General features: G+C 35.1%; 1 protein-coding gene across 1 annotated transcript in view; it reads right to left on the bottom strand.

Moving 5' to 3' along the window:
* The window catches only part of XPR1 (xenotropic and polytropic retrovirus receptor 1), a 198600-nt gene that overhangs the window by 169529 nt on the left and 1777 nt on the right, over positions 1-27294 (bottom strand). Inside the window, exon 2 of the mRNA XM_023640652.2 lies at positions 2398-2449. Coding sequence (XP_023496420.2) covers positions 2398-2449 — 52 coding nt within the window. The remainder of the gene's footprint in view (positions 1-2397; positions 2450-27294) is intronic.

Raw genomic sequence — 27294 nt, 5'->3', positions numbered from 1 at the left:
CAAAGGTTTTAAGTCTACTAAAACCTCAGATGTAGAAGAAAGGAGAGTGAAGAAAAGAGAGAAAGACAATATTCAAAAAAATAATGGAGGTCTATTGAACTTTTCTTCCCTTTAAAAATGTTAAAAGTTTAAAGTCTTATTTTGGACTTTGTTGATATATCTGCTCATGTTGCATTACTTTATAGCTAACAGCTAAATAAAAGCCTAGAGATACAAACTCAACAGCAAGAACAAAAGAATGACAGAAATAATCATTTAAACTTAACACCGTATAAAAGATAGTAAGTTAATGTAGTATCACAAAGCAAATGAGAGACAAAATTATAGTCCTTTTAATAACTTTTTCTAACCTCAATACTACATACAATGTTTCTTTAAACCACTTTCCAAGACCTTCAATTCTCCAGTGTCTGAAAAGAGAAAATTTCATTTTAAGAAGATAAAAACTACACAGCTCTAGTCTGATTATCTGAGAGTAGAAAGAACAAACAAGTGCAGAATATTTCCCGTATGAAAGCAGCACATACTCTGTAAGATCAGCCTACAATACTCCCTATTTCTAACGCGGTCCAAAGAAGTTAATGTTTCTACGCAATAAGATAAAGGAAAAGTTCTTAACTATAAATATTTGTCATTTTAGCATACTTTCACAGAATTCAATTTTTCTCTAGTAACTGCTAAAAGTATATGAAAATTACTAGCAACATGATCTAGCATGGAGGGAGGAATAAAGATCATCATAACTTACAACATATCTCAGAGTATGTTTGTTACAAATCAGATGGCAAAACTTAAAAAAAATTAAAGTAGGTCAATCTGACAATAAAACTAAAAAAAAATACATTAAAGCAAGTTACACAAGGTGAGAGAATCAGTTTAACTTCCATGTAATTTCATTTTTCTTACATTCTTAAAACATTTTGAGGAGGTACACTTTAGAACACATAAAATAAGAGATAACGGGCTGGCCCCGTGGCCGAGTGATTAAGTTCGCGCACTCCGCTGCAAGCGGCCCAGTGTTTCGTTGGTTCGAATCCTGGGCGCGGACATGACACTGCTCATCAAACCACGCTGAGGCAGTGTCCCACATGCCACAACTAGAAGGACCCACAACGAAGAATATACAACTATGTACCGGGGGGCTTTGGGGAGAAAAAGGAAAAAATAAAATCTTAAAAAAAAAAAAATAAATAAGAGATAACAACCCAATAAAGAACTAAACATTCTGATAAATCTTTAAGTGTCTTCATTTATATATTAGAAAATTAAAATATACTGTAACCCAAATTCAGTGACATATTATAACACTAATATCTAAGTGCCAATACCCTGGTAAAGATTTTGAGATTTTGAAGAGAGCACATTTTGAATTCAGAATAGTTAGAGATGAAAGATGTACATTTCTATGTTATTAAAGACAATGAGATTTTTCATTATAGATCCGTAGTTTTATTAAACAACTTCAGCACCTGTTATATGCCATAAAAATAAGCCTCCAAAAGACTGTTTCTAGAATGACTTCATAGAATTCCAGTTTGGTATATCATAAAGATATTAATCTGTACACATTAGAATATTTTTGGCATACACTTTTTCACATTCCTCTCTCCTGAAAAAATGTGATGCAAAATTTTAAAAGAATACCAAGCCTCAGAAGTTACGCTTCCTCAAGAAATAGTTGTTGAATTAGCTCCTAATTATTTACTGATATAAGAACTCCTAAAACTTTAATTTACAAGTCTCCAAACCTATCAAAGGTTAAACCCATAAAGAATGAGCTGGTGAGCAGAAGCTGAGGTAACAGAAAAGAAAGGATCAATAAAGATAATTGGAGAGAGAACCACTGTCTGTAGGTCAGTCATTTTATGACTGTCAAACTGTGCACAAGCATACACATACACGATTATAAAACACACAGACACACAGAGTAAATATGCTCCATTGTTTTACTAGTCCCAGTCTAAAGACATGGCATAAATAGAAATGAAAAGCTGTGATGTCCAGACTAATTATGGACTAATGATTCACTGAATGATGGAAGGAAGCAAGGATGGATGGAAGGATGGATGGATGGATGGATGGAGAGAAAGTTATTAAACTACATCAGGGCGGGGGGCGGGGCACAACACAGATAAGAACTTTGACTCTAAACCAATATCTGTGATTCACAATACTAAGGTGATTTAAGGATATTAAGAGATCCTTCAGAGACTAAATGTGAGCTAAACAAAAAAAATTTTAATTGAAATACAAAGTAATCATAATATATATTATAAAAAGCAAAAAAAAGATCTATATAATAGGGCTGGTTATATTAGTTTTATACTGTGCAGTTTAAATTATCTTTCCTTAGAAAGAAGTTTTATGCAACTAAATGTAGGGGTTAATGCATCTTACCTTCCACAGAAGGTGCCTGGTCCTGAGCTGAATACAGCATATCCTTGAAAGCCTATTAAAAGAAAGAAAAGAAATACATGAAATCCTGAGTAATCTTTAAACTAAAAGCATTTGAAGCTTTTCTTTTGAATTACTTCTTTTTCAATAACCAAACAATGACCACATATGGTTACCTAAATTAAGAACTTAGTGAAATACTTCAAGTAACTTTTAAAAAGCTAAAACCCAAATACTATACTTTCATGTCAATCCAGTACTGTCCAATCTTTAGGACAAAAGCTAATCTGTATGCTTTAAAAATTAAAAGCCATTTGAAAAGAATAAAAAATCACCTGAAAGATCCTAAACTCTCTTGACTAAAAGAAAACAGTGATAGAGCTGAGAATAATGGTCCTAGAAGAAGAAAATGGAACACTCCATAAGAAAATACGAAATGCTGGGAAAAACATTTTTTTAATTGTGATAACATACGTAACATAAAAATCACCATCTTAACGATTTCAGTTCAGTAGTGTTAAGTACATTCATACTGCTGAGTAGAGTATCTCCAGAATTCTTTTCACCTTGAATACAAATACTTCTCAGTGGAGGTCTGCAAAGTCCTCCACAAGAGTTCAGGACGATAAAGATAGTACAGGTTCGGGGGCTTTTTTCCAAACTAGTAAATTAACTAACAATCATATTTAGGTAATTTGGATGGTTGCAGTTTGGTCTCTCAATAAGCGGTTTTGAGATAGGAATGAAAAGCATTTCTCCACACCTATCAAAATGGGAGAATCAATTAAGTGGATAAGGCTCTAGAGCTGAAGAGCTGGTCATAAGCTTAGGTGACTTTATCCAGTCCCATAGCTTCAAAGCTTTAAATACCATCTAACCATTAGCCACTCTTAAATCGGCCTTCCTCAACCTCAGTACAAGTGACATTTGGCCAGATAATTCTTTGTTGTCAGGGGCTATTCCGTGCATAATAGGATTTTTAATAACATCCCTGGCATCTAGACACCCACTAGATACTAGCAGCAACCCCCCTCTCCAAAGTTGCGACCACCAAAAACGTCTCCAGACACTGCCAAATGTCTCCTGGGGGACAAAATTAGCCCTCCCCAGAACCACTAGCGGAGAGTCATTAAAGCATATAAAAAACAAAAAAGAAGAAATAAACCTCCAGGGTAACCCACTCTGTATTCAATCTAGTAAATTATATTCTTCCCTAGTGAATTTACCATTCACTTTAGATTAGTGACCAAACTGTTAGTTCCCTGTCTAACCAAGCCTGACAATATACAGTAAAAAAGATTCCCAATGAAACGAGGAAAATTAAAAATTTTAAATCAATGCATTTTTGTTCATTTTAACCTATATTTTCTAAAGAATTTTTGTAGGAAAATTATGTATATATATAAAAATTTTGATGTCACACATGCTTAAATCCAAAAATATTCAATAAGATTCACTATAATAGAATTTTAGGCAATAAAGTAATACAGTTGTGGTATAATAAAAAAATACGTGCCCTTTGTTTCAGGTTCCTGGCACAACGCTCCAAAAACCTTTGGGATTTACTGTCTTTTGAGTACTAACGAGATGGCTCATGGGGGGCAGGAGGCAGGGCTAGATAGCTTCAGCATGGTGGTTGGACCTAGGAAAACCCAACCACCTGATTACTGTGATTAGAGGGTTAAAACTTTCAGCCCCACTCCCAGACCTCTGAGGAAAGGAGAGTGGCTAAAAAGTGAGTTCAATCACCAAGCGCCAAAGATGTAATCAATCATGCCTATGTAATGAAACTTCCATAAAAGCTCCAAAAAACGTCAGGGTTCAGAAAGCTTCCAGGTTAATGAACACATTGACATGCTGGGAGAAGGCATGGAAGCTCTGCACCACCCCTGTCCCCACGCCATTACCTATGCATCTCTTCCATTCGACTGTTAAGTTGTATTCTTTACAATAAATCTGTAAGGGTAAGCATGGCACTTTCATGAGTCCTGTGAGTCATTCTAGCAAATTATCAAACTGAGGGTGAGGGGGTGGGAATCTCCAAATTTGTAGTCAGCCAGGCAGAAGTGTGGGTAGCCTGGGTACCCCATTTGCAGCTGGCATCTTAAGCAGGGGCAGTCTTGCGGGACTAAGCCCTTAACCCACAGAGTCTGTACTAACTCCAGAGAGTTAGTGTCAGAATTGAACTGAATCGTTAGACACCCATTTGATGTTGGAGAAAGGGTTGTTGGTGTCAGTAAAAAGAAATACATTTGGGATCAGAAGTCATGATAGAAAATACGCAAACAGAAATCTTTTTGGAAAACCTTTATTAGTGGGCCACAGCTTTTCTAAGATTACATTTGAAGCTCAGCCTCATGCTTACTGACCATTAATTCTTAAATTTATTTATATACAAAAGCCCTAACTGAATATGACCAAGGTATGGAACTTCTTTTAAGAAAAATGTATATAGGCTCACTATTTTCTTTACAATTTCAGACGTCTCAGAGACCACTAACTTCCAGTTGAAGTTCCAGTTAAGTGTAGAAGATCTTATCAAACATCAGAAAGTCTTTATTTCAGTTTACAGACTGGAATTTTATATTCAAGTCCTATACAAGCGTAGAGTGGTGGTTATGTTACAGTTCCAGTTAAGTGTAGAAGATCTTACCAAACATCAGAAAGTCTTTATTTCAGTTTACAGACTGGAATTTTATATTCAAGTCCTATACAAGCGTAGAGTGGTGGTTATGTTACAGTTCCAGTTAAGTGTAGAAGATCTTACCAAACATCAGAAAGTCTTTATTTCAGTTTACAGACTGGAATTTTATATTCAAGTCCTATACAAGCGTAGAGTGGTGGCTATGTTACAGTTCCAGTTAAGTGTAGAAGATCTTATCAAACATCAGAAAGTCGTTATTTCAGTTTACAGACTGGAATTTTATATTCAAGTCCTATACAAGCGTAGAGTGGTGGCTATGTTACAGTTCCAGTTAAGTGTAGAAGATCTTACCAAACATCAGAAAGTCTTTATTTCAGTTTACAGACTGGAATTTTATATTCAAGTCCTATACAAGCGTAGAGTGGTGGCTATGTTACAGTTCCAGTTAAGTGTAGAAGATCTTACCAAACATCAGAAAGTCTTTATTTCAGTTTACAGACTGGAATTTTATATTCAAGTCCTATACAAGCGTAGAGTGGTGGCTATGTTACAGTTCCAGTTAAGTGTAGAAGATCTTATCAAACATCAGAAAGTCGTTATTTCAGTTTACAGACTGGAATGTTATATTCAAGTCCTATACAAGCGTAGAGTGGTGGCTATGTTACAGTTCCAGTTAAGTGTAGAAGATCTTACCAAACATCAGAAAGTCGTTATTTCAGTTTACAGACTGGAATTTTATATTCAAGTCCTATACAAGCGTAGAGTGGTGGCTATGTTACAGTTCCAGTTAAGTGTAGAAGATCTTACCAAACATCAGAAAGTCGTTATTTCAGTTTACAGACTGGAATGTTATATTCAAGTCCTATACAAGCGTAGAGTGGTGGCTATGTTACAGTTCTTCCATAGGGTATTTTAAGAAGGTAAATGAATAGACTGCTCAGAGCAGAGTAAACCTCTAGAAGTAGAAGAAGAAAGGAACAAATAAATCCAGCCAGAGAATATTTATGGAAATAAATCAATCATGAGAGCAGGTAATGTCAGAGACTCAAATATCTGAATGAAGTTTTTCTAATTCTGGAATATAATAGGCATGTGTACTCAAATTAAATGATGCTATCAATAAACCATCAATGACTAGCTGAGCAGCTTGTACACAGTAGAAGCTCAATAAACAGTTCCTGAATTTAGAAGGGTTTCTTTCTTGGAGAAAATTACTTTAAAGATGATTAACAAAGCACACTGAGAAAGCACACTAACCAGAATCTCTGACATGTAATGAAAATGAACTAAATTTTCAAAAGGAAAGGCTACCAAATTAAGTTTTTAAAAGATGATTAAAATTTTATAAAGAGAAAAATGATAATAGTCTTCATTTTGATTATAAAACTGACTCATAATTTGATTTAAATCAAGACAACTCTCAGTGAAATCAGGGACAACTCTTTTTGCTTATTACTTCAGTCTTCCTCTGAAAAAGAGACCCTCTATGTTTTTACAGTAATAGCTTCTAGAGAACTCCATAAATAGGATACCATCCTATGTCTGTAACAAGAGAATAGGCTCCAATTGGGAACTAGCAGGGGGAAAGAGCCTACAACGAATTGTCCATATTAGTATCTATGGATTGTTTGTCTATAATATGAGTCACTCAGAGCACTTGCCTGGGTTGGGAGCACTACATCCAAATGCAAAAAAGAACAAACTCAGAGTGTCCTTGATTCATACTGCCTCACTTTAAAGAAATCCAATACATCATAGATAACTCTGAATTTGTATAATAAATGAAATCAACATGTATTCACATGCATTACAAAAGATTTCTTTGATTTCCAAAGGATTCAAAGCAATCCTTTATATCAGCAGCTCTACACTGTAATCTGAGTGTTAAATTATTTTTGTAATAATGATATTGAAACATACATAAACTACAACAAAACTCTTAGTGCTTATAACAACTCATATAACAGTAAAATCTTATAAATTAAATACAAACACAAACAAAAAACCACTAGTGTTCAACCAACAACATTAACATGACAGGAAAAAAGATGTTTGCTGAAACAAAATCTCAATTGGTAACATGACTACAATGCTGACTGCCAATACACCTCCTCTTCTGAGTGTGGAATGCCAGTAAGACTGTGTTAGATGTGATGTAACTCTCCTAGTACCTCTCTCTACTATGAACGAGCATAGCAGAGTGGCTAGGAGCTATGGAGTCAGACAAAGTGTATGAAAACCAACTCTACTATCAGCTGTGTAAGCTTGGGAAAATTAACTTTTGTGTACTTCAGTGCCCTCATCTGTAAAACAGAAATACTGATCACACATACCTCACAGGTCTGTTATGAGAATTGAGAACTCCTAAAACACAGATCCTTATATTAATTATGATTCATGATTATACATGAAGAGTATTTAGAACAGTGCCTAGAACATAGAAGATGCTCAAAGAATGTTAGCTAATAGAATGTGAACTGTCACAAAACTTACGTCATACAGTGGGCTGTGGCATCATTTGGCCGTCTACTGGACAGGAATACATCACTTACACATTAGATATGCCTCAGCTCTTACTAACTCTTCACAAAGTAGTACAGTAGTACCTGGAGCCAACATTACCAAACAAGCATAAACATAGGGATTGTAATCTCTTGGCTGGCATCACTAGTTTATGAGATGGTCATCTAGATGATCTAGAATATGCTCCTTTTACATTTTCAGATGATTGCTGACATGAACACATTATATTTTTAATTCTCATAGGAAACCTACAAACTCCTAAGAAAATATATGCAGATCCCAGTTTGCATATGCTTAAAACAACATCTCCTAATTATATTACGTAAACTTTCTGAAACATCTCTATTGTACAAAATAGGGTATAGTTCAAACTTAACATATATATTCAATAATATTGCCAATACAAATTTCTTACGTTGTTAATTTTTAATAACCCATAGTAGATGATCTCTGATCTCCTTTACAAAGCACAGATGGGTTTCACAGACCATCTCACAGACCAAGGAGATCAGGAGCTAGAAAAATTCCCACTTTCTACGTTGTGATAATAACAATGTAGAACCTATGTTCTCGTTTGCTTCAAGATCCACTCAAAGTCAGCATGCTGCGATCTAATTACTGGATTAATAAACAATAAAATAACACAGGCATTTGAAGAGGAAGGGCAAAGAATATTGTTAGTGTTTAACAATTGGGTAAAATTTACATCAGACTTTTTTTATCTGAAAACTTTTCCAAATGGAACTCTCGAACAATAAAATTTTGATATATTCTTAAAAATACATACATCATGTGCTGATTTACAGCACCCCAGAAACATTCTCCAATTATCTCTTTTTCAGTTTCTACTTCCTCTTTTTGCATTCCCTTCTTAATTTTTTTCACACAGAAATACTGGATAGTCTGTGAATAATGTGGAAGTCAGCTACATCTGACCTGGTTTCTCTGTCTCATCATCTAGAAATCAGTCATGTTTTCCTGATACTAAAATTCTAAGGACAGTTCTGTAAATCAAATTATAAACCTCAGAAGAGGGCATCTAGTATTCTCATGTGTCCTGTACAAAGAATCACCATCTAATTAATCTCCAATTCTATCCTCACACAGAAATAAACTAACCTAGCTCTATTTTGGGCCATAGAAATAATCTGTAAAGTCAATAAATCTCTCACATAAATTCTTATAGTCTAATATATTAAAATTTAAAACTAATGTGCTCCTGTACATACTTAACAATCCAAAGCCAACAGTATATTAAAATAATTTGCATGACTCAAAATTTTCATGGAATTTAAAAGTATCCCATCAGCAAAAGGCAATTTAATATGCAAAAGTTGTTACATTAAATTATTAGTGAATTTATTAAAATTTAAAACATATACATTTATAATAGGAAGAACTAATTTGGAATATGTCATCTTACATTCACATTTATAAATTTCTACACTAACATACAATGATATTCACTGAAATGGCTTTTACTATTTCTGTGGATATCTCCCAAATCTATATCCTCAGCCACATGTCTGCTAATACAAACTCAGAATGTCTAAAATTCAATTCATTTACGTCCCAAAGACTGCTCTTCTCACATTCTTTATTTCTGTTAATGTCATTGCCAGTATCCAAATCACACACATTCAAAATCTCAGTTATCAGTGTCTCACTCATTCAGCAAATAGTTATTGTGCAACTGCTACACGCCAGGTACTTTTCTAGGTACCTGGATACATCACAAGGAAAATAAAAATCCCTGTCCTAGTCTTGTTAACATGCTTACATTCTCCTCTTTCCACTCCAGAGTTCAGCGGTCTGGTTCAGTCAATGCTACTACCACAACCTCTTTTACATTCATTCTCTCCTATCCTTTCAGCTGAACTATTTCAACGGACTCTCAACTGGTGTACCAACCTATAGGTTTTCAGATCTCTAACACACTCACAAACTGCTGCCGTATCAATCTTCCCAGAGCACCAGTCTGATTCTCCTGCTTAAAAACTTACAAGGATTTCCCAATGGCCACAAAATAAAGCCCATACTCCTCTGCTGGCCTCTAAGGCACCAAGGATGGCCCAGTCTATCTTTCTAGGCTTATCTTCCAAACTGGAGAGAACAATTTCATTTTCACAACCTGACCCTCAAGCCAAAATGAATTACTTCCTGCTCATTTTAGAGTCTTCAATATTTCTTCCATCTTTGCCTTTGATTATCACTATTGCCTCTACCTAGAATCCTCTACACCTGCCCTCATCTTTTAAATCTAATTTCCAAATCTTAACCATCCTTCAAGGTCTAGATCAAATTTAACCTCTTTTGTGCTTTGTCCTGATTCCTCCAGAAGGAAGTCATCACTCCCTCCTCTGAAATCTTGAAGTACTCTATTTGAAACCACTTATAGCACTTAATATTTCCACCTTATGTTTTAATTATTTATCTGTGTCACTTGTTCCCCATTTGACTGTAAAGTCAGGGTTTTAGCCACCTTGCTTCAACTTGTATAAAAGAAGCACACCATAAATATTTCTAGATTATTTAGTATCATCATTAAGGAAGTTAATGAGCTTTATTCATTCAATGAACATTAGAGGATATCTACTCCATGCTCTATGCCAGGCTCTAGAGAAATAACGATGAATCAAACAAGGAGAAGACAGACATATAAATAGATAAATTATAATACAATATGTTGAATACTAAAAAAAAAAAAAAAAAGAAGAAGAAGCATATTGAAGGCCTAACTAAGGTAGTGGCAATGGGAAAAAAAAAAAGGAGGTGAAATATGGGAAAGAAAGGAGATACCAAAAAGCAAAATAGAAAGATTAGGCAAACAACTAAACATGAACTAAGGGAATTAAAGATCTCCAAGATACTGAGCTGAGGTGAAAAGAAAGATGATTAGGGATACTATTAACCAAGCTGGAAAAGCTTGGGCAAAGACAAGACAGGAGTTTGCATTGACAAACCACTTTAGTCATCCACAGGACAACTGAGATGGTCAGCAGACAGATGAAAACAGAGATCTACAATTTGGAAGACAGATAAGAGCTAGCAGTTAAGAGCTGGAAATCATCTATATAAAGATGATTTGAAACTGCCTATGCTCTAGGTAAATGAAATTTCTCAGAAAGTGAGAAGTGGGCCAAGTACAGAATCTTTTGGAATACAAAGTAGCAGAGAAGACAATAAGGAAAAACTCAGATGTACACAGTGCCACAAAAATTAAAGGAGCATTTTAAGAAGGAAGAGAGATTAAAAATTATCAAAAACTGCTCAGGGAAGAGATATCTGCACTCCCGTGTTCACTGCAGCATTATCCACAATAGCGGAGATATGAAAACAACCTAAGTGTCTACCAACAGATAAATGGATAAAGAAAACAGTGGGAGGGGGAGAGAGTTGGGGGGTATATATACACACACAATAGAATATTATTCAGCTACGAGAAAGAAGGAAATCCTGCCATTTGCAACAACTTGCACAAACCTTGAGGGGATTACGCTAAGTGAAATAAATCACAGAAAGACAGATATTGTATGATATCACTTATATGTGTAATCTAAAAAAGCCAAACTCAGAGAAACAGAGTGGTGGTTACCAGGGTTTGGGGGGGTGGGAGAAAAGAAGACATACTGGTCAAAGGGTACGAATTTCCATTTATAAGATTACCAAATTCCGAGGATCAAAGGCACAACATGGTGATTATGGTAATACTATACTATATACTTGAAAGTTGCAAAGAGAATAGATCTTACATGTGCTCACCACAAAAAGAAACAGTAACTTGTGACGAGATAGAGGTGTTAGCTAAGCTATGGTGGCAATCGTTTTGCAATGTATAAATGTATCAAATCACCACGTTGTACACTTTAAATTTACATAATGGTATACATCAATTACATCTCAATGAAGCTGGAACTAAATTTTTTTAAAAAACTGAGAACATCTGAGTTAAATAAAACAACAATCAGGGAAGGGTTCATTATACTAATAATTGTTCTATTTCTTGAGCTGGATGGCCTATTCTACCTATCTGTCTACACGTCTATCTATCTAACCGGAATGCTACAACTGAATTACAATGAAAGAAAAATAGCTAACATTAGAATCCCTAGACTCTGACTTTCTACTTTACAGGATATAACTTAAACTATCAACATGTAAGATTAATAAAATATAACCTTAAGTTAAAGGAAAGAGAAATAAAAAGTTGCTTAGAGATTAAGAAGGAAGAGACTAAGAAGAGGTAATTAGATCTGAGGATCAGGAGCTCACTCGTGACCATCAAAAAATGGTTTCAGCAGTGACAGGGTAGAAGCTAGGTTAGATTGCGTTGAGCACACATGAGGACATGATGCCCATAAATATTGATCAACAATAAAAGTGATAATAGTTATTTATTGAATGCCTACTATCAGATATTGTTTTGAGTATTTTAAATTTTAAATGCACTACGTTAACAGAGGCCCACAACTCTTTAAAATATAATTCTCACTTTACCACTGACGATCTGAGACTCAGAGAGGTTATTAAAGTATCTTGCCCAAGTAGTGTTTATTCTATAATCCATGCTTCTTTGAGAAAGAGACACATAGGCTCACTATTTGGAGTAAAATCTTATTTTCTAAGATTTACCTCTAATTTTGGCCTCTCAATTTTCTGATACTCTCCCTTTTATTTCCAACACTTTTCCAAACCATTAGATTTTTACACCAAGGATGGTAACTAGCCTCTGCGATGACCACCAATGATTCTTGCCTCCTGGTAGTAATGCTCTTGTGCAATCCCCTTCCACACTAAATAGGGCTGACCTATATAACCAATAGAATATTGCATAAGTGACAAAGTACTACTTCCAAGGCTAGGTCATACAAGACACTGGGTTTTCATCTTGCTCTCTTGATCACCCACTTTAGAGGAAACCAGCCATGAAAAAGTATAAGCAGCCCTATGGAGAGCTCCAAGTGGTGAGGAACTGAGGCTTCCTGAAAAAAGCGAGCACAAATTTGCAAACCATTTGAGTGAGCCATCCTAGAATTAGATTCTTCAGCCCCTATCAAACTTTGAGATGACTGCAGCCCCAGGTGACATCTTGACTGCATCCTCACAAAACAGTCTGAGCCAGAACTACCCAGTTAAGTTGATTCCAAACTCTTGACAGACACACAGAGTATAAGGTAATAAGCGTTCATTATTGTTTTAAGCCATTAAGTTTTGGGGTAATTTGTTATACAGCAATAGATAATTAACACATGAATCCAAATTTGAAAAGTATTTTTATATCATAGAATGTGCACGTTATTAGATCATAACCAACATCTTTGGCTTGTTTTGATCAAAGTGGCTAAGATTTGTATTCCTATAAAGATATAAAATTATGGAAAGGAAAACTACGACAACTTCAAATAAGTGATTTATTTACCAATAACACGCAAAATTGCATTTCCCTATGTCAGAGCCACCAACATAGTGATTTAACTTACACTGAATGCCCTTGAGAAGTCATATAGCCACATTTCTGAGCTGAAGCAGAACTGACCAGAAGAATAAATCAGCATCTTCTTTGTCTAAGGATCCTATTCTGACGATAAAATAAAGTTATAACAAATGCACTCTTCTAACTAATTAAATCTGTATGGTTCATTCTTACATTTATTGTGGTAACAGTTGTAAATTCTTTGAGATTAGAGAACAATCTCACTTCAATTTTTACAGGCCACAGCATCTAGCACAAGTTCACAATATGTTCATAAACTGCACAGACTTTGTAATGGAAAACCTAAAAGTCCAAAATCACCACATTAGTTAATTTTTTTAGGTGTTAGTTATTGCTATTTTTACTGAGTTATAGCATTTGCAGTTTCATGAAATATCAAAATGCACAGTCCTTTCTTATTTTTCCCAATTTTCACTATCTTTTATTTCCATACAAAATTCAAATCTCTTTCACTTACCAATCACAAAAAAGTTCTCAGTGCTTTTGGCTTCCACCCCTCTTAAAATATAAGGTTTATATGGCTTGGTAAAACATGTTAGATTTTGCCCAAATATATAATAGTTATTGCAACATAAAATTCTCACTCCTGCTCTTAGTTGCCAGTTTATCTGAAAAAAACAAAAAGCAACCCAAAGTTTCAGCAATGCTGTTTCCTATATGCCTATAAAAAATGGCTTCTAATCCATGGGTCTCAGATCACTTCACAGCTTCAATTTCAATACTGCAAAATCTTAATAAATTAGGTATTTTCTATAGGTTAAATAATGTTTCCCACAAACATACTACTACTTGTCAAAATATATGAAAATATTTGTACTTAATAAAATACTACCATATTTCACCAAGTCTAAGAGACCATCAATTGTTAAGACACACCATTATTTTATGTACCATTAAAAAACAAAAGAGAGCCAGCCCCGAGGTCAAGTGGTTAAGTTCACGCGCTCTGCTGTGGCGGCCCAGGGTCTCACCAGCTCGGATCCTAGGCACAGACATGTCACCACTCATCAGGCCACGCTGAGGCAGCATCCCACACAGCACAACCAGCGGCACTCACACTAGAATCTACAACTATGTACTGCGGGGCTTTGGGAAGAAGGAAAAAAAAAAAAGAAGATTGGCAACACTTGTTAGCTCAGGTGCCAATCTTCAAAAAAAAGAAAAGAAAAGAAAGAAAAAGACTACCAATTAAACTATGACGTCTGTACAATGAATCCCAATTTCAAAGATGTTGGAATGTGGAACAGGGGAATGTGAATCTTAGAATCTATGAAATAGAGTGGATTCATTTTGTCAGAATGTAATTTCTCAAACAATGGATTCTAAAAGTCCAGCTGCCATCATTTAGTTTCCAAGAAAATGCATGACATTGAAAGAGGGTCTTGTTATACTAAAAGATTGAGTCCAACACCCTAAAATAAATGTCTGTTGAATAAATGAATAAAAGTTACTCCTATGGCTTATTTTTTTTTTTTAAAGATTTTATTTTTTTTCCTTTTTCTCCCCAAAGCCCCCCGGTACATAGTTGTATATTCTTCGTTGTGGGTCCTTCTAGTTGTGGCATGTGGGACGCTGCCTCAGCGTGGTTTGATGAGCAGTGCCATGTCCGCGCCCAGGATTCAAACCAACGAAACACTGGGCCGCCTGCAGCAGAGCGCGCAAACTTAACCACTCGGCCACGGGGCCAGCCCCCCTATGGCTTATTTTTAATGATGATAGAAATTAACAGCTATTCTTCATCGAAAAGTATCTTCTCTGGGTCAGGTCCCTGCTGACACTTTCATATATTATTATGCCTAATTCTCACAACAATCTTGAAAGGCAAATATTATCTACATTTTACACAAAAGAAAACCAGATTCATAGAAATAAAATAACTTTTTAAAGGTCTCACTGCCAATAAACGAGGGAAATGCAATTAAAGCAAAAAATTTAGATAAAATTAAAGCTACTTTCTCTACTGCCTTCATATGTGAATAGATCTCACGTAGCATCAAAAAACCTTTTGCTTTATCCTGCTCTTTCCTAAAGGTTCTATTTTATTTTCCTCATTTTGTTAACAGCCAAATTTCTCAAATGAAAAATACACGTGTTTTCTCAGACTCTAACGTCTTAAAACCTGGAGGAAAGTTAGCAAAAGACAATTTACCTTCAGAGTTCACCAATGACCTCCTTTTGTCATGTCCAAAGGCCTATCCTTAATCCTCCTCCTCAGTGACCTGTCTACAAAGTATGTCACTGCTGATAATCCATTTACCCTTAAGACCCTTGACTCCTGTGACAATGTCTTTCCAAGATCTCCCCTATTTGCATCTCTATTTTCCTGCCTTACATACTTTCCCTTAGTGAATTAATTCTTTAACTACTACCTCGATTTTAATGAATCTTATCTTTTCAACAATTTTTCAAGTTTTAGCTACATAGCTCTACATATAAACATTTCACACCTGAAATGAGGATATTTAAGACCTAATTTCATAAGTTTACCACCCCAAAAGTAGCTATTTTGTACTAGTTTCTTTAGTTTAAACCATTATATTGAATTCTTCCTTCCTTCACTCCCTATATCTGGCTATTCATTCAAATTCTGTTATTTAACGCACAAATACTGAAGCACCTACATAAATCACTGTGCTGCCCACCAGAAAGTCATACACTAGAAAATGTTTAATAGTATTACTTTATCTTTATCAATGATATTTTTATTTAATTTCAAATACTAATGAGAATAAAAACATCTAACTACTGAAATATTGTGTACGTTTGCAACTTACACAATTTGGAAGGGAGATGGTACTTTAATAGGATATTCTGTGTTTAACAAGGCACCTTCACAAAATATGCATTAAATTACTATTAATTATTGATATCATATTGTTAAAAATTTTAAATCATCGTTATTATAGTTGGTTAAATATGATTTAATAAATGCTCCTTACCTAAAACATTTTAAATAATATTGTCTCTAAAATGAAAGTAAGAAAGGTCAACGGAGAACTTCAAAATACTGCATTTGATGATAATTTCTTTCCCTATAACATTTTCTTCTCTAATACTGTATGCTTACAAATCAATTCTGAAATTCTAACAAGGCTCTACAACAAAAGTGTGAAATGAAAAAGGAAAAAGTTATCAATTTTCTTCCCAGTTTTTCATCTCTATCAAAAAACAAACCTTTAAAACTTTATAAATTAATCTTTTTTACTATCATCAACAACCATCAACAAGTAGTAATATAAACTTTCTGTTCTATGAAATACCAGACTTTTTTAAAAAGGTAAAATTCTTTCATCTTCCATTTGTTCAAAATCGAAATGAACAGTATCTAAGTTGTTTTTTCCTAGTTATAGTTTCACTGACCCCTCCCCCCCTTGTCTCAAAAGTAAATGAATCAACTAGGACACTGTAGTAAGTTACCACACATAGTAAGTATTATACTTACTGTCCTAAGTGCTTTCCAAATATTAATTCATATCATTTCACATGATTCTCTAAAGTATGCATTATGATTATCCTCAGTTTAAGGAAGAGAAAACTGTGGCACAGAAAGGCTAAAAGACTTGCCCAAGCTCACAGGGTTATTACAATTTCAATTTCGGTGGTCTCCAAATCAATGTATTTCCTGATTTCTCAATCTATCAAGAACTGAATTTTTGAAAATCCATGATACTAAGAAAATAAATCCTAGAGAAAACATTTTGCAGCCCTCTTTAGCAAATATCTAATGGCAGCATAATTTGAAATATTCATATTTCAAATATGCTTATTCTACTCAAAAAGAAAGGTGTAATCAAAAAGATGCATAAATTCAACAAAACTAAAAGAATAAGAAATTTCTCAAAATTGATACCAAAGTAATTCATTCCCAGAGCTCTAGCCACACTCTGTAGGTGACAAACATGACTTTTCTTATAGGTGACAAACATGAACTTTTCTTATTTTCTCCATTCACTGCCTTCAACCATGCTCTTCTGAATCTCTTTCTCATCCCTTAATGACATCTCAGGCAGATCCCATGGCCATTCAGTCACTTTCTGTTATTTAAAAAAAAAAAAAAAGTTGCTAAATATGCCAGACACTGCCAGATGCTGGATACTGACAGGTATCTACTATTCCACCTGACACAGAGTAGGCATTCAGTAAATGTTATATATTATTACTACCATATTTCATCAAATCTAAGATACCAGTAATAGTAATATATATCATTATTTTATGTGCTTCTAAGAAAGAAAAAAAGCCTGCCAATTATCTATAACACAGCCATTAATTATAAGATATATCCTGATTTTAGATGTTAAAATTTGGGAAAAGTACATATTAAAATTGATTAAATAAGGTATTAATTCAAGTTCTCATTATTTTTGGCTATACTATTTGGTTTTCCTGTCTTTGGTCTTGTTCTCTCCAATGCATCCTCCAAGATCTAAATTATACAAATCACTTTGCACTGATCCCTCCCCTATAATCTCTTCTTTAAAATCCTTGATGGTTCACACCCAGGAAACGTTTAAAATCCTAAGTATGGTATTCGAGGCCCTTCACCCCTTAATCCCTCCCAATCCACATTTCCAACCCTATCAGCTCTCCAACACAGCTACTAAACCAGATTTCATTAATATGCTTGCATGCTTCCACCTATCTGTGCCTTTGGTCAATATTACTCTATCTGCCTAGATGGCCCCCAGTGCCCTCTCCCTTCTTCACCTTGTGATCAATCAAACCCTACTCAATCTCTAGTACAGTAGTCCCCGTTATCCATGGGTTCACTTTCCATAGTTTCAGTTACCTGTGGTCAACCAAAGTCCGAAAATACTAAATGGAAAATCCAGAAATAAAGAATTCATAAGTTTTAAATTGTGCACTGCTCTGAGTAGCATGAAGAAATCTTGCGCCATCTCACCCAAGACATGAATCATCCCTTTGTCCAGGGTATCCACACTGTATATGCTACCTGCCCATTAGTCACTTAGTAGCCACCTCAATTATCAGATTGAGTGTCCCAGTACCGCAGCACTTTTGTTCAAGTGACCCTTATTTTACTTAAAAATTGCCCCAAAGCACAAAAGTAGTGATGCAGGCAATTCAGATACGCCAAAGAGAAGCCGTAAAGTGCTTCCTTTAAGTCGAAAGGAGAAAGTTTTTGACAATAAGGAAAGAAAAATAATTGTATGCTAGGTTGCTAAGATCTATGGTAACTTTTATTACAGCATATTATTATAATTGTTCTATTTTATTATTATTGTTGTTAATCTTTTACTGTGCCTAATTTATAAATTAAACTTTATCACAGGTATACATGTATAGGAAAAAATGTAGTATATATACGATTTGGTACCATCCACAGTTTCAGGCATCCACTGGGAGTCTTGGAATGTATCCTCCGTGAATAAGGGGGGACTACTCTACCCAGTTCAAATACCACCTCTGAGAAACTTTCCAAGATAAACACCTTTGATCTCCAGAGCAAAATCAACTGGCCATTCCTCTGTAACCTAATCACAGTATACTATGATTAGGAGACCACCCAAGATGTGAGCTCCTCTAGGGCGGGAACTCACTTATCTTTACTTCTCCATGCATGATCCTGACAGTGTAACACCATGTTAAGAAACCAGGCTCTGAAATAAAGACACACCTGTGTTTGAATTCTGGTTTTTACCACTCACTTTGTGACCACAGGCAACCTACTTAATCTAAGACTCAGTGTCTTCTTAAAACAGGGATAACAAAACCTAACTTTAAGGGTAAGGATTAAACGTAAAATACCTGACACACCAGAAACAATCAATAAACATTAGCTGTTGTTATCATCATTATTATTTTATTATTAAAAAAAATGGAAGGGATACTCACGAATACTAAATGAATTGGTTTAATACATATTCTGGTTTTTCTCTAGTCATATATACCCTGACTTTGGCTTGGTAATGTGTTATAAGTGTGGGGGGTATACAGGTGTACAGGTACACCTTTGTACCTGTACAAGTAACACACATGTAACCTGTGTTACCATTCAAACACAGACATATATGTTACAGAGGAACGGCCAAATGATTGTTCAACTTTCCTCAGTCTTGCTCTCATCTCTACCTAACCCCTTAAGCCTTACCACAATTCCTCAGTCCTGTCATCTCACCTAAGGTAGGTTTCTACCTAGACAATGGCTAATTTTCTGTAGTTGAGTAGACAATAATATTTTTAAGGTTTGAGTCTCATAATTTACTCAGTCTTTTAATTGGCAAATACAAGAACTATTTTAAATGTGATCTAATGGATGAGATTCAGATAAAAGCATCAATGCAGAGTATTTAAGTAATCATTAACAAGAACATTTAAATTCATATTGACTCGCACAAAGAAAATTCATTCTTAAAATTTAAAAGCAAAGAAATGTTTATACAGCAGTGATAAGCCTTAGCAAGGTATAGCAGTGAGCCAAGGGCCAATATTCTTATTATAGTCAGCTGGTTGTGAGACTCTGACCACATATCTTGGCCTCTCTGCCCTGAATTTATTTATCTGTAAAAGAGAGGGGTTGAGAAGTTCTTTTTCAACTCTAAAACCAATTCTAATATTAAAAATTAAATTTTAATTAGATAATTGAAAAGAACTAAAATTAGATATCCACTAAAAACGCAAGCAACTCACTTAAGCTATTTAGACATACTTAAGAATACACATGTGCCTTTCCCCCAATTTAAAAAAAAAAGAATACACGGACACGGTTTATATGTAACTGAAATGAATACAAGTTACAAGTGACCAGGGAGAATTAATTTATTTTAAAACTACATAATTGTTCCCATCTAGTTTCCTTACTCTGTATTAAAAGGGTAAGGACAATTTACTAGTATAAATACCACAGATAACAGGAGTAACAGCTAAAACCAATGAAGCCATTTTCCAAGAAAACGTGAACCCGTACAAGCCCAGAGGGACAAAGTTTGAGGCTCGGTTTTCCTTACAGAGATTCTGTTAACCTAACATTATCTAATACTGCTGAGCTCTGTAGCAGAAATAATTTTAATAGCAAATATATAGCTCTTACTATGTGCCAGGCATTGTTCTAGGCACTTTTCATATTTAATCCTCACAAAAGTCTTATGACTACTATTATTATCCCCATTTTACAGATGAGGAAACTGAAGCACAGAGAGGTTAAGTGACTTGCCTGAGGTCACTCAGCTAGTAAACTGTGGAGCTGGAATATGAACCTAGGCAGTCTGGATTCAGTTTGTTCTCTGTATACATTACTAACATACTAGAATACGACGTAAAATAATAAGCAATAAAATGAATCAGGGTGATTGTATTAACTCAGCCACTAACCAAGCCATGTGATCTTGAATCATTTAACCTCTCTGGATTTCATTTCCCATTTAAGCCAAAAAAAAAGGGAATTGGGCTAAATAATCTCTGAAATTCCTTACAGGTCTAACATTCCATGATCTAAGATCGAAAAGCCAAAACCCACAACTCTGGCATAGTGACAGCTATGTCTACTTTTCTTTAGCTTCCTCTTTTTACCCTTATCACTACATCTCATTATCTTTTTCTTATAGCTCATCTTCATAAGGTCCTCTATTTACCAGCTGCCTACCTAATAACAGTTACACTGATAATCTTGAGGAAAATATAAATTAAAGAAGTGAACTCTGACCTCCAGACGACACTCTACTACCTCCAAATCATGTAGACTAAGACCTAGGACTAAAAATCCTAGACCAGCCATTACTTCAGCAGGTGCTCAAGAACAGGTCAGACCATGCTTAAATGTATGCATGTATAAATGGACAAATTTATTTTTTATTTTACACAAAGCAGTATGATGTAGGAATTAAGAGCAGGGGCTCTTACAATCTCATCTCTGCTATCCACAATTAGCAGTATCAACATAACCAGTTACTTAACAGCTCTAAGACTCAGTCTCCCCAATCTATAAAGAGAGCTAACAATCTACCTAAATAGCTTGCTATAAAGAGAAAACGTTTTTAAAGTACTTGCAATAGTGCCTGACATACAGTAAGCACTCAAAAAATAACAGCTGTCATTACAGCCACTGCTACCACCACCATTGTTGTTTACAATTCCCATAGAAAAGCAGGAGCTCCAAAGTATGACAGATTTGATTTCAAATTCTGGCTGTACTACTTACTAGGTGTGTAGCCAGGAACAAACTGTTTAATCTCTCTAAACTTGGGTTTCCTCATCAGTAAAATGGAGATAATAAATCACCTATCCTGCAAAACTGTTGTGAAGATTAAATGACAACATATGTAAAGCAGCTGACACTTGGTTCCTAACTGCTCAATAAATGTTAATTCCTTTTGCCTTAATGACAAGCTGACCACATTTCCACTAATTCAATTCAAAGAAAAGCGAATAGACTTGGCAATCTCAGGGAAGCCAACTTCCTTTTCTCTATCGTCCTTTGTAGTGGGAGAGACGCTAGAGAATCCTCACCTATTGGATTCCCTTATCCTCTGATGCACTTCCTAAGACTAGAGTTTATTCTCAGGCGATCTCCAACCTTTCTGAAAGGAGTCCCATGCTCTAAGACAGCAACACTCAGAAACCCTTTCAGTGAAGCCAAAATGTCAAAACTACTGTCATAATAATACTGTAACTTCTTTTGCTTTTTTCACTCTCATTCTTTTACCAGTACACAGTGGAGTTTTCCAGAGGCTACATGAAATGTGATGTCATGTCTCACGGCTAGTAGAAGTGTGCTTGTATATGCTCGTGTTTTAAATATGTCTCAGTTTTAATTTCTCATATAGCATATATCAGGAGACGCTGAAATCCTCAATAAAGATTCTAAGAGTTTCAAGTGGTCCTGAGACCAAAAAGTATAAGAACCAGTGCTCTAAGATACAGAAAACAAAACACATGGATTACTCTGTGAATTACAACTTTACCAATTTAGCCTAAACAAGCAATTCACACAGTAATCTAAAAACTTCCCACTTTCCTGTATGCTTACATTTCAGCCCTTCAATCTTCAAAAAGATCACTTATTCACTAATTATTTACGAATAACCAGTGACAGAACCAGGTCTAAGGACTTATATCTCTTTATTCCTGGTCTAGGGTCTTTCTAAACACGGCAGAGTCATCCTCAATAAATAAGAGATGACTATGTTTTCTTAACATATTGTCCCTCTTCTTACAGAGAATGTGAAAATCACAAGTTATGCTTACAGCAAGTTATTTATATTTTTCTCTGGCCTCTAATAAATAAACACCTTTTAAGGATTTTCTGATCAACCTCTATAGATACTACACCTGCTTGGTGATGGGAAAAAAATAGGTAACTAAATTTCCTCCTATAAACAAATTAGATTTAAAGATGTATAATACAAAAGTTTGAAAAGCTAAGGAAAAAATATTTCATATCATTTACACAGGTGATCCAAACTTATAATCATGTTCTGAAAAATATTATTTTTTTCTATTTTTAAAACAATGAAGAGCTAGAATTTAATTAAAAGTTTATCAGCCTACAGCAAATAGTAGAACCCCTATAAATGTTTGTTGAATGAATGAACAATCTTTTAAGGCATCTGTTGATGAGCTTTGCTTACTTGGCTTCTTTAGCATTAATGAGGTAAGGAGAAGACCTGCAAAGGCAAAGAGAACTGGGCAAGAACCCCAGTGAATTCTGACACTCTCTCAATCCCAAGAGCCAGTTCCCACAAACCAGCTTTGGTTAAGCTGTACAACTTGAGCAAAGTCTTCCCAACTCTTTTATGTCACACCTCTATCAAAAGAAACAAAACAAAAAAGGTTCACTATGCACATCCAATATATGTATGCTTATTTATAAATTATATCCTTCTACAACTGTGTACACTATAAAACAAAATTTTTTTAAATAGAAGTTTTATTTAAAAGATGAGACAATGGTAAAATAATTTTTACCTTTCATTTATGAATAGTACAAAATATTTTCAATCTAAGACATTATCATCAATAACAATACTTTTAGAGAACAATATAACTGAAAAGCTTCATTTTAAAATCTCAGTTTATGGGGCCGGCCCCGTGGTGTAGTTAAGTTCACGCACTCCACTTTAGTGCCCTGGGTTCACAGGTTCAGATCCCAGGAGCGGACCTACACCACTCATCAGTCATGCTGTGGCAGCGACCCACATACAAAATAGAGGAAGACTGGCACAAATATTAGCTCAGGGGGAATCTTTCTCAGCAAAAAAAACAAAAAACAAAAAAACAAACCACACAGAAAACAAAACTTAGTTTAACATTTTGTAATACAGTATTTCAAAGGTGTACTTCAAATTTCAGGATTCAGTTAACTTTGAAACTAGATTATAACGGCTAAAAGCTGAAAAACAGACCTCACAAAGGCAGAATACTCTTAATACATAATATATACTTAAGGTGAAGTTCACTGTGGATGACAGTGGATGTAAAACTTTATTTCAAAGAATTATCTTAATTATTTTGAAATCTTTTGGCAAACTTCCTGTCAAGTCTATTAAAGCGTCATTGTTTGTATCTGTAGTTTGGCTGACAAAAAGCTAGTACTAGAAGTAGAATTAGCAGCCCTGCCATTTTCTTGTTGTTCACGTGTGCCTTCATTACTGGTATAATCTTTGAGGCTTCTTTATAGGAGTCTTTTTTAAGTCACATCTATTTTATAAGGATTAGTTTAGTCAAAATTATATAATATCCATAAATTCATTTAACCATAAACTGGATTAACTGCTATTTGCTGAAAGTGAACAAACAAGAGGAAACTATTAACAATCCTTCTCGTTCCTTCCCTCAGAATACTTCCTAAACAAGGTCACCGCATCAATCCGTTTATCAAATATTAGTAAAATTCTATTTCTTCTTTGCCTTATGAATAAAAATGAACATAACTAAGAGTTCTAATACTGTCTTCTCTTACTCCATAGGAGTTTTGGGTACTCTCCTCTGGGAGCTAGAAACCCCTAGGCAGCACAACTCAGTCAGTCTCTCAAACGCTTTCCAAATCAGTACTGGATTTGAAGCCAGGACTAATTTTCCACGGTGACCCCAGGTCAAATAAGATTCTTAGGTTCTTATGATCTGGGCCTTCAACCAAAAGCTGATCCAAAACCAACCTTCAGGGATGCATGGACAAGCATAATCTTTCCAGGATACTCACCCTAACACATCTTATTATATAAAGATAATAAAGAACAGTAATAGCTTCCTGTCTTACACCACATTCATTCACTCATTTAAGAAAGATTTGTAAATGCCAGGCATCTTACTGACACAATCATTTACAAGTGTTATCTTAAATGTGCTATACAGTACTTTCAATTGCAGAAGTGCTTGAAAGAAAAAATGTGGCTTGTGCCCCATCGGGTGGCCAAACTGGAAATTTCAAACAAGTTCCAGCAAGGCAAGTTAACCCTAACTAATCAACATAATACCTTTGGGAAATTGATGCCTGCAACACAAGTGTTCTCACAGGAGAGTTCTATAAACGAAAATCACAATAATGTTACAGCAATGTTTCCTTAGACTTGAAAATAAGGGATGCACAGTTTATGCAGAATCTATCCTTTCCCAAATCCTGCAACAAAAAATCAATCCATGACTATCACTTCCTATTCATTTAAGTTAAATAAAACAGCTTCATTGGATCAGCTTTCCATTCACGGATTTAATTCTCTTCAAAAGTTTTAAAAGAACACTATTAATTTAAAAGGACGCTATTAATAAGTCCTTTAAGTTCTGTCCTTTTCATATATCAAACATAATTAAACCATAAAAATGTATGGCGGGGCCGGCCCAGTGGCACAGCGGTTAAGTGCACACGTTCTGCTTTGGTGGCCCAGGGTTCGCCAGTTCAGATCCCGGGTGCAGACATGGCACCGCTTGACAAGCCATGCTGTGGTAGGCGTCCCATGTATAAAGTAGAGGAAGAAGGGCACAGACATTAGCTCAGGGCCAGTCTTCCTCAGCAAAAAGAGGAGGATTGGCAGCAGATATTAGCTCAGGGATAATCTTCCAAAAAAAAACAGTATGGAAATTTAGAGCTGGATGGGTCCATAGAAAATATAGGGCTGTGAGCTTAGGAACCTTTAAGTCCAGTTGTCTCACTTTACAGATGAAGAACCTAAAGCACAGAAAGAGGAAGTGATTTCCTCAGGGTCACACAGCTAGGGTGATGTGACTCCCAATGCTTATACATCTCTGCTCAAGAGACTAGCTATCTACACATGATTCTGGACAAGCCACTTGACCTCCTTGGAACCTTAGTTTCCCTGCCTGAAAAAACAAGGAGGTAGATAATCTCTAAATTCCCTTTAAACTTTAAAATCCTGAAATTCGGATACCTCATTATTTTAGTATCTTATGAAACTACAATATACAATGAAAAAAACCATTCCTGGTTCCTGAGAAACCAAAGCAGCACAGGACCCTAGGGAAGAAAACACAAGTCAGCAGCCTAAGGCACCAAATATATTTGCTTCTTTTGCTAATATTCTGTAAAATATTAACATGGTCATTCTAGTCTATTTGGTTGCAACGGGTCTAAGTTAATTTTGATTAATCAATTACAGAACTCTAAAATATACAATCACTCATTCTAAATTTTAAAAAAGTGTTTTTATAAAGATTTATTAATGTTCTATTTTATATACCAAGATTTATACTCAAATAGATTACTCGACCAACATCTGGATAGTCTCTGCTCATTTGTGTTTGTTCTTTGTAAAAACTATTCACAAGTGGATCAAATAGATTTTCTTTATATGGTTTCTCCATGTTGCTCTATTCTTTTATGCTTTATTTATTTATTTATTCATTTACTTATTTATTTATTTATTCTTTTATTCTGCCTATGAAGACTCAGTCTATGAACTCCACAGTTCATTTTTAAATTAGAAACTCTAATAATTTTTAGGATACTGATGGGTCACTAACATTAATAATTTTAGCAATCCAAGGAATAAAAACCATTAAAAGTTAAATCAAAAATGTATGAACTACAATGGACCTTGAAAAGCTCTGGCCCTGTATTCTTACTTTATGGAAGAGGAAAGAGCCCTGGAAAGGCAAAAAGATTGTCCCCAAGGTCTCATGGCTAACAAATACAGGAACTAGCACTTACTGTGTGACCGTGTATACATTATACATATAATTACAGATGTAAAACAAAATTTTCAGCTTCTATCTAATGCTCTGCTTATTTCAAATAAAATTTAATATAGCAAAATGACACAGAGATGAAAGAAGCTGAACAGTTATAGTGGTTCACTGCACTAGAAAGCACCCTAGGCTGGAAATCAGGAGCAATACACAAAAATTTCACCACTAGTGCTTGACAAACAAATTCAAGTGTGTTCTACTAAGTGTTTCAAGAGCATCATCTTCATACATGAGAAACTGCGTGTTACTGCATTATGAGAAGTTTCTTTTCTCTAGCAAAGGCTAAGATCTTTTATGATGTCCCTTTTCCCCAAAGTTTTTAAGCTGCCAAAATTCCTGGCCTCTTTAAGTATTTTTAAAAGAACAGCACCAGCTCTTGAGAAACAATATACAATACATATCCCAACCCTATAAAAAATGTCTTCAAGGGCTCCAATTCACAAAGAAAAGTGGCCCTTATTTAATTTTGCCTACCAAACAATGAGCTTATCCAAAACAGGAGTCACACAGTAGGGACTCCCTGCAGAATAAAATTTCAATTATCCACAATAAATGAATTCTTCAAAAAATAATTTATAATTGGCCCAGGAAAGATAATGCACTCACACATATGCCCAGGAATTTTGTCCCTCTGTGACCACCTAGAGTAACCATTCAGGACCAATATCCAAATGGAGTCTATGAATGAGGAGTCCCAGAATTACTGTGATTACTATGGTCACAAAGCTGACGTTACAAATCAAAAGGTAATTGCATTTTCAAACTAAATCTTATGCTTCCCCTTCCAGCCCCAGATATTCCAAATTAATACAATTCTATGAAACAATTAAGTGCTGTAATACTTAAAATGAATCATAGCATACAACCAGCCACTATTACTTCTGCCCAAACCAAGCATTCCATACCACATAACAACTATAAGATGTTGCTTCAGCATGCTGTATTCTGTGCCTCTATGAAGAACTGGCAGTGGTGCTGAAAATTACTACTAAAAAGATGAAAGACCAATACCTTCCTTTCAATAAAAACCATCGTCTGGACTCTAGCCAAGGTTTTAAAACTGACCGAATATTATTAGAAA

The sequence above is a fragment of the Equus caballus genome, chromosome 5 (assembly GCF_041296265.1).
Source record: "Equus caballus isolate H_3958 breed thoroughbred chromosome 5, TB-T2T, whole genome shotgun sequence".
NCBI classification, from domain to species: domain Eukaryota; kingdom Metazoa; phylum Chordata; class Mammalia; order Perissodactyla; family Equidae; genus Equus; species Equus caballus.
This window is presented reverse-complemented; position numbering and strand designations above follow the sequence as displayed.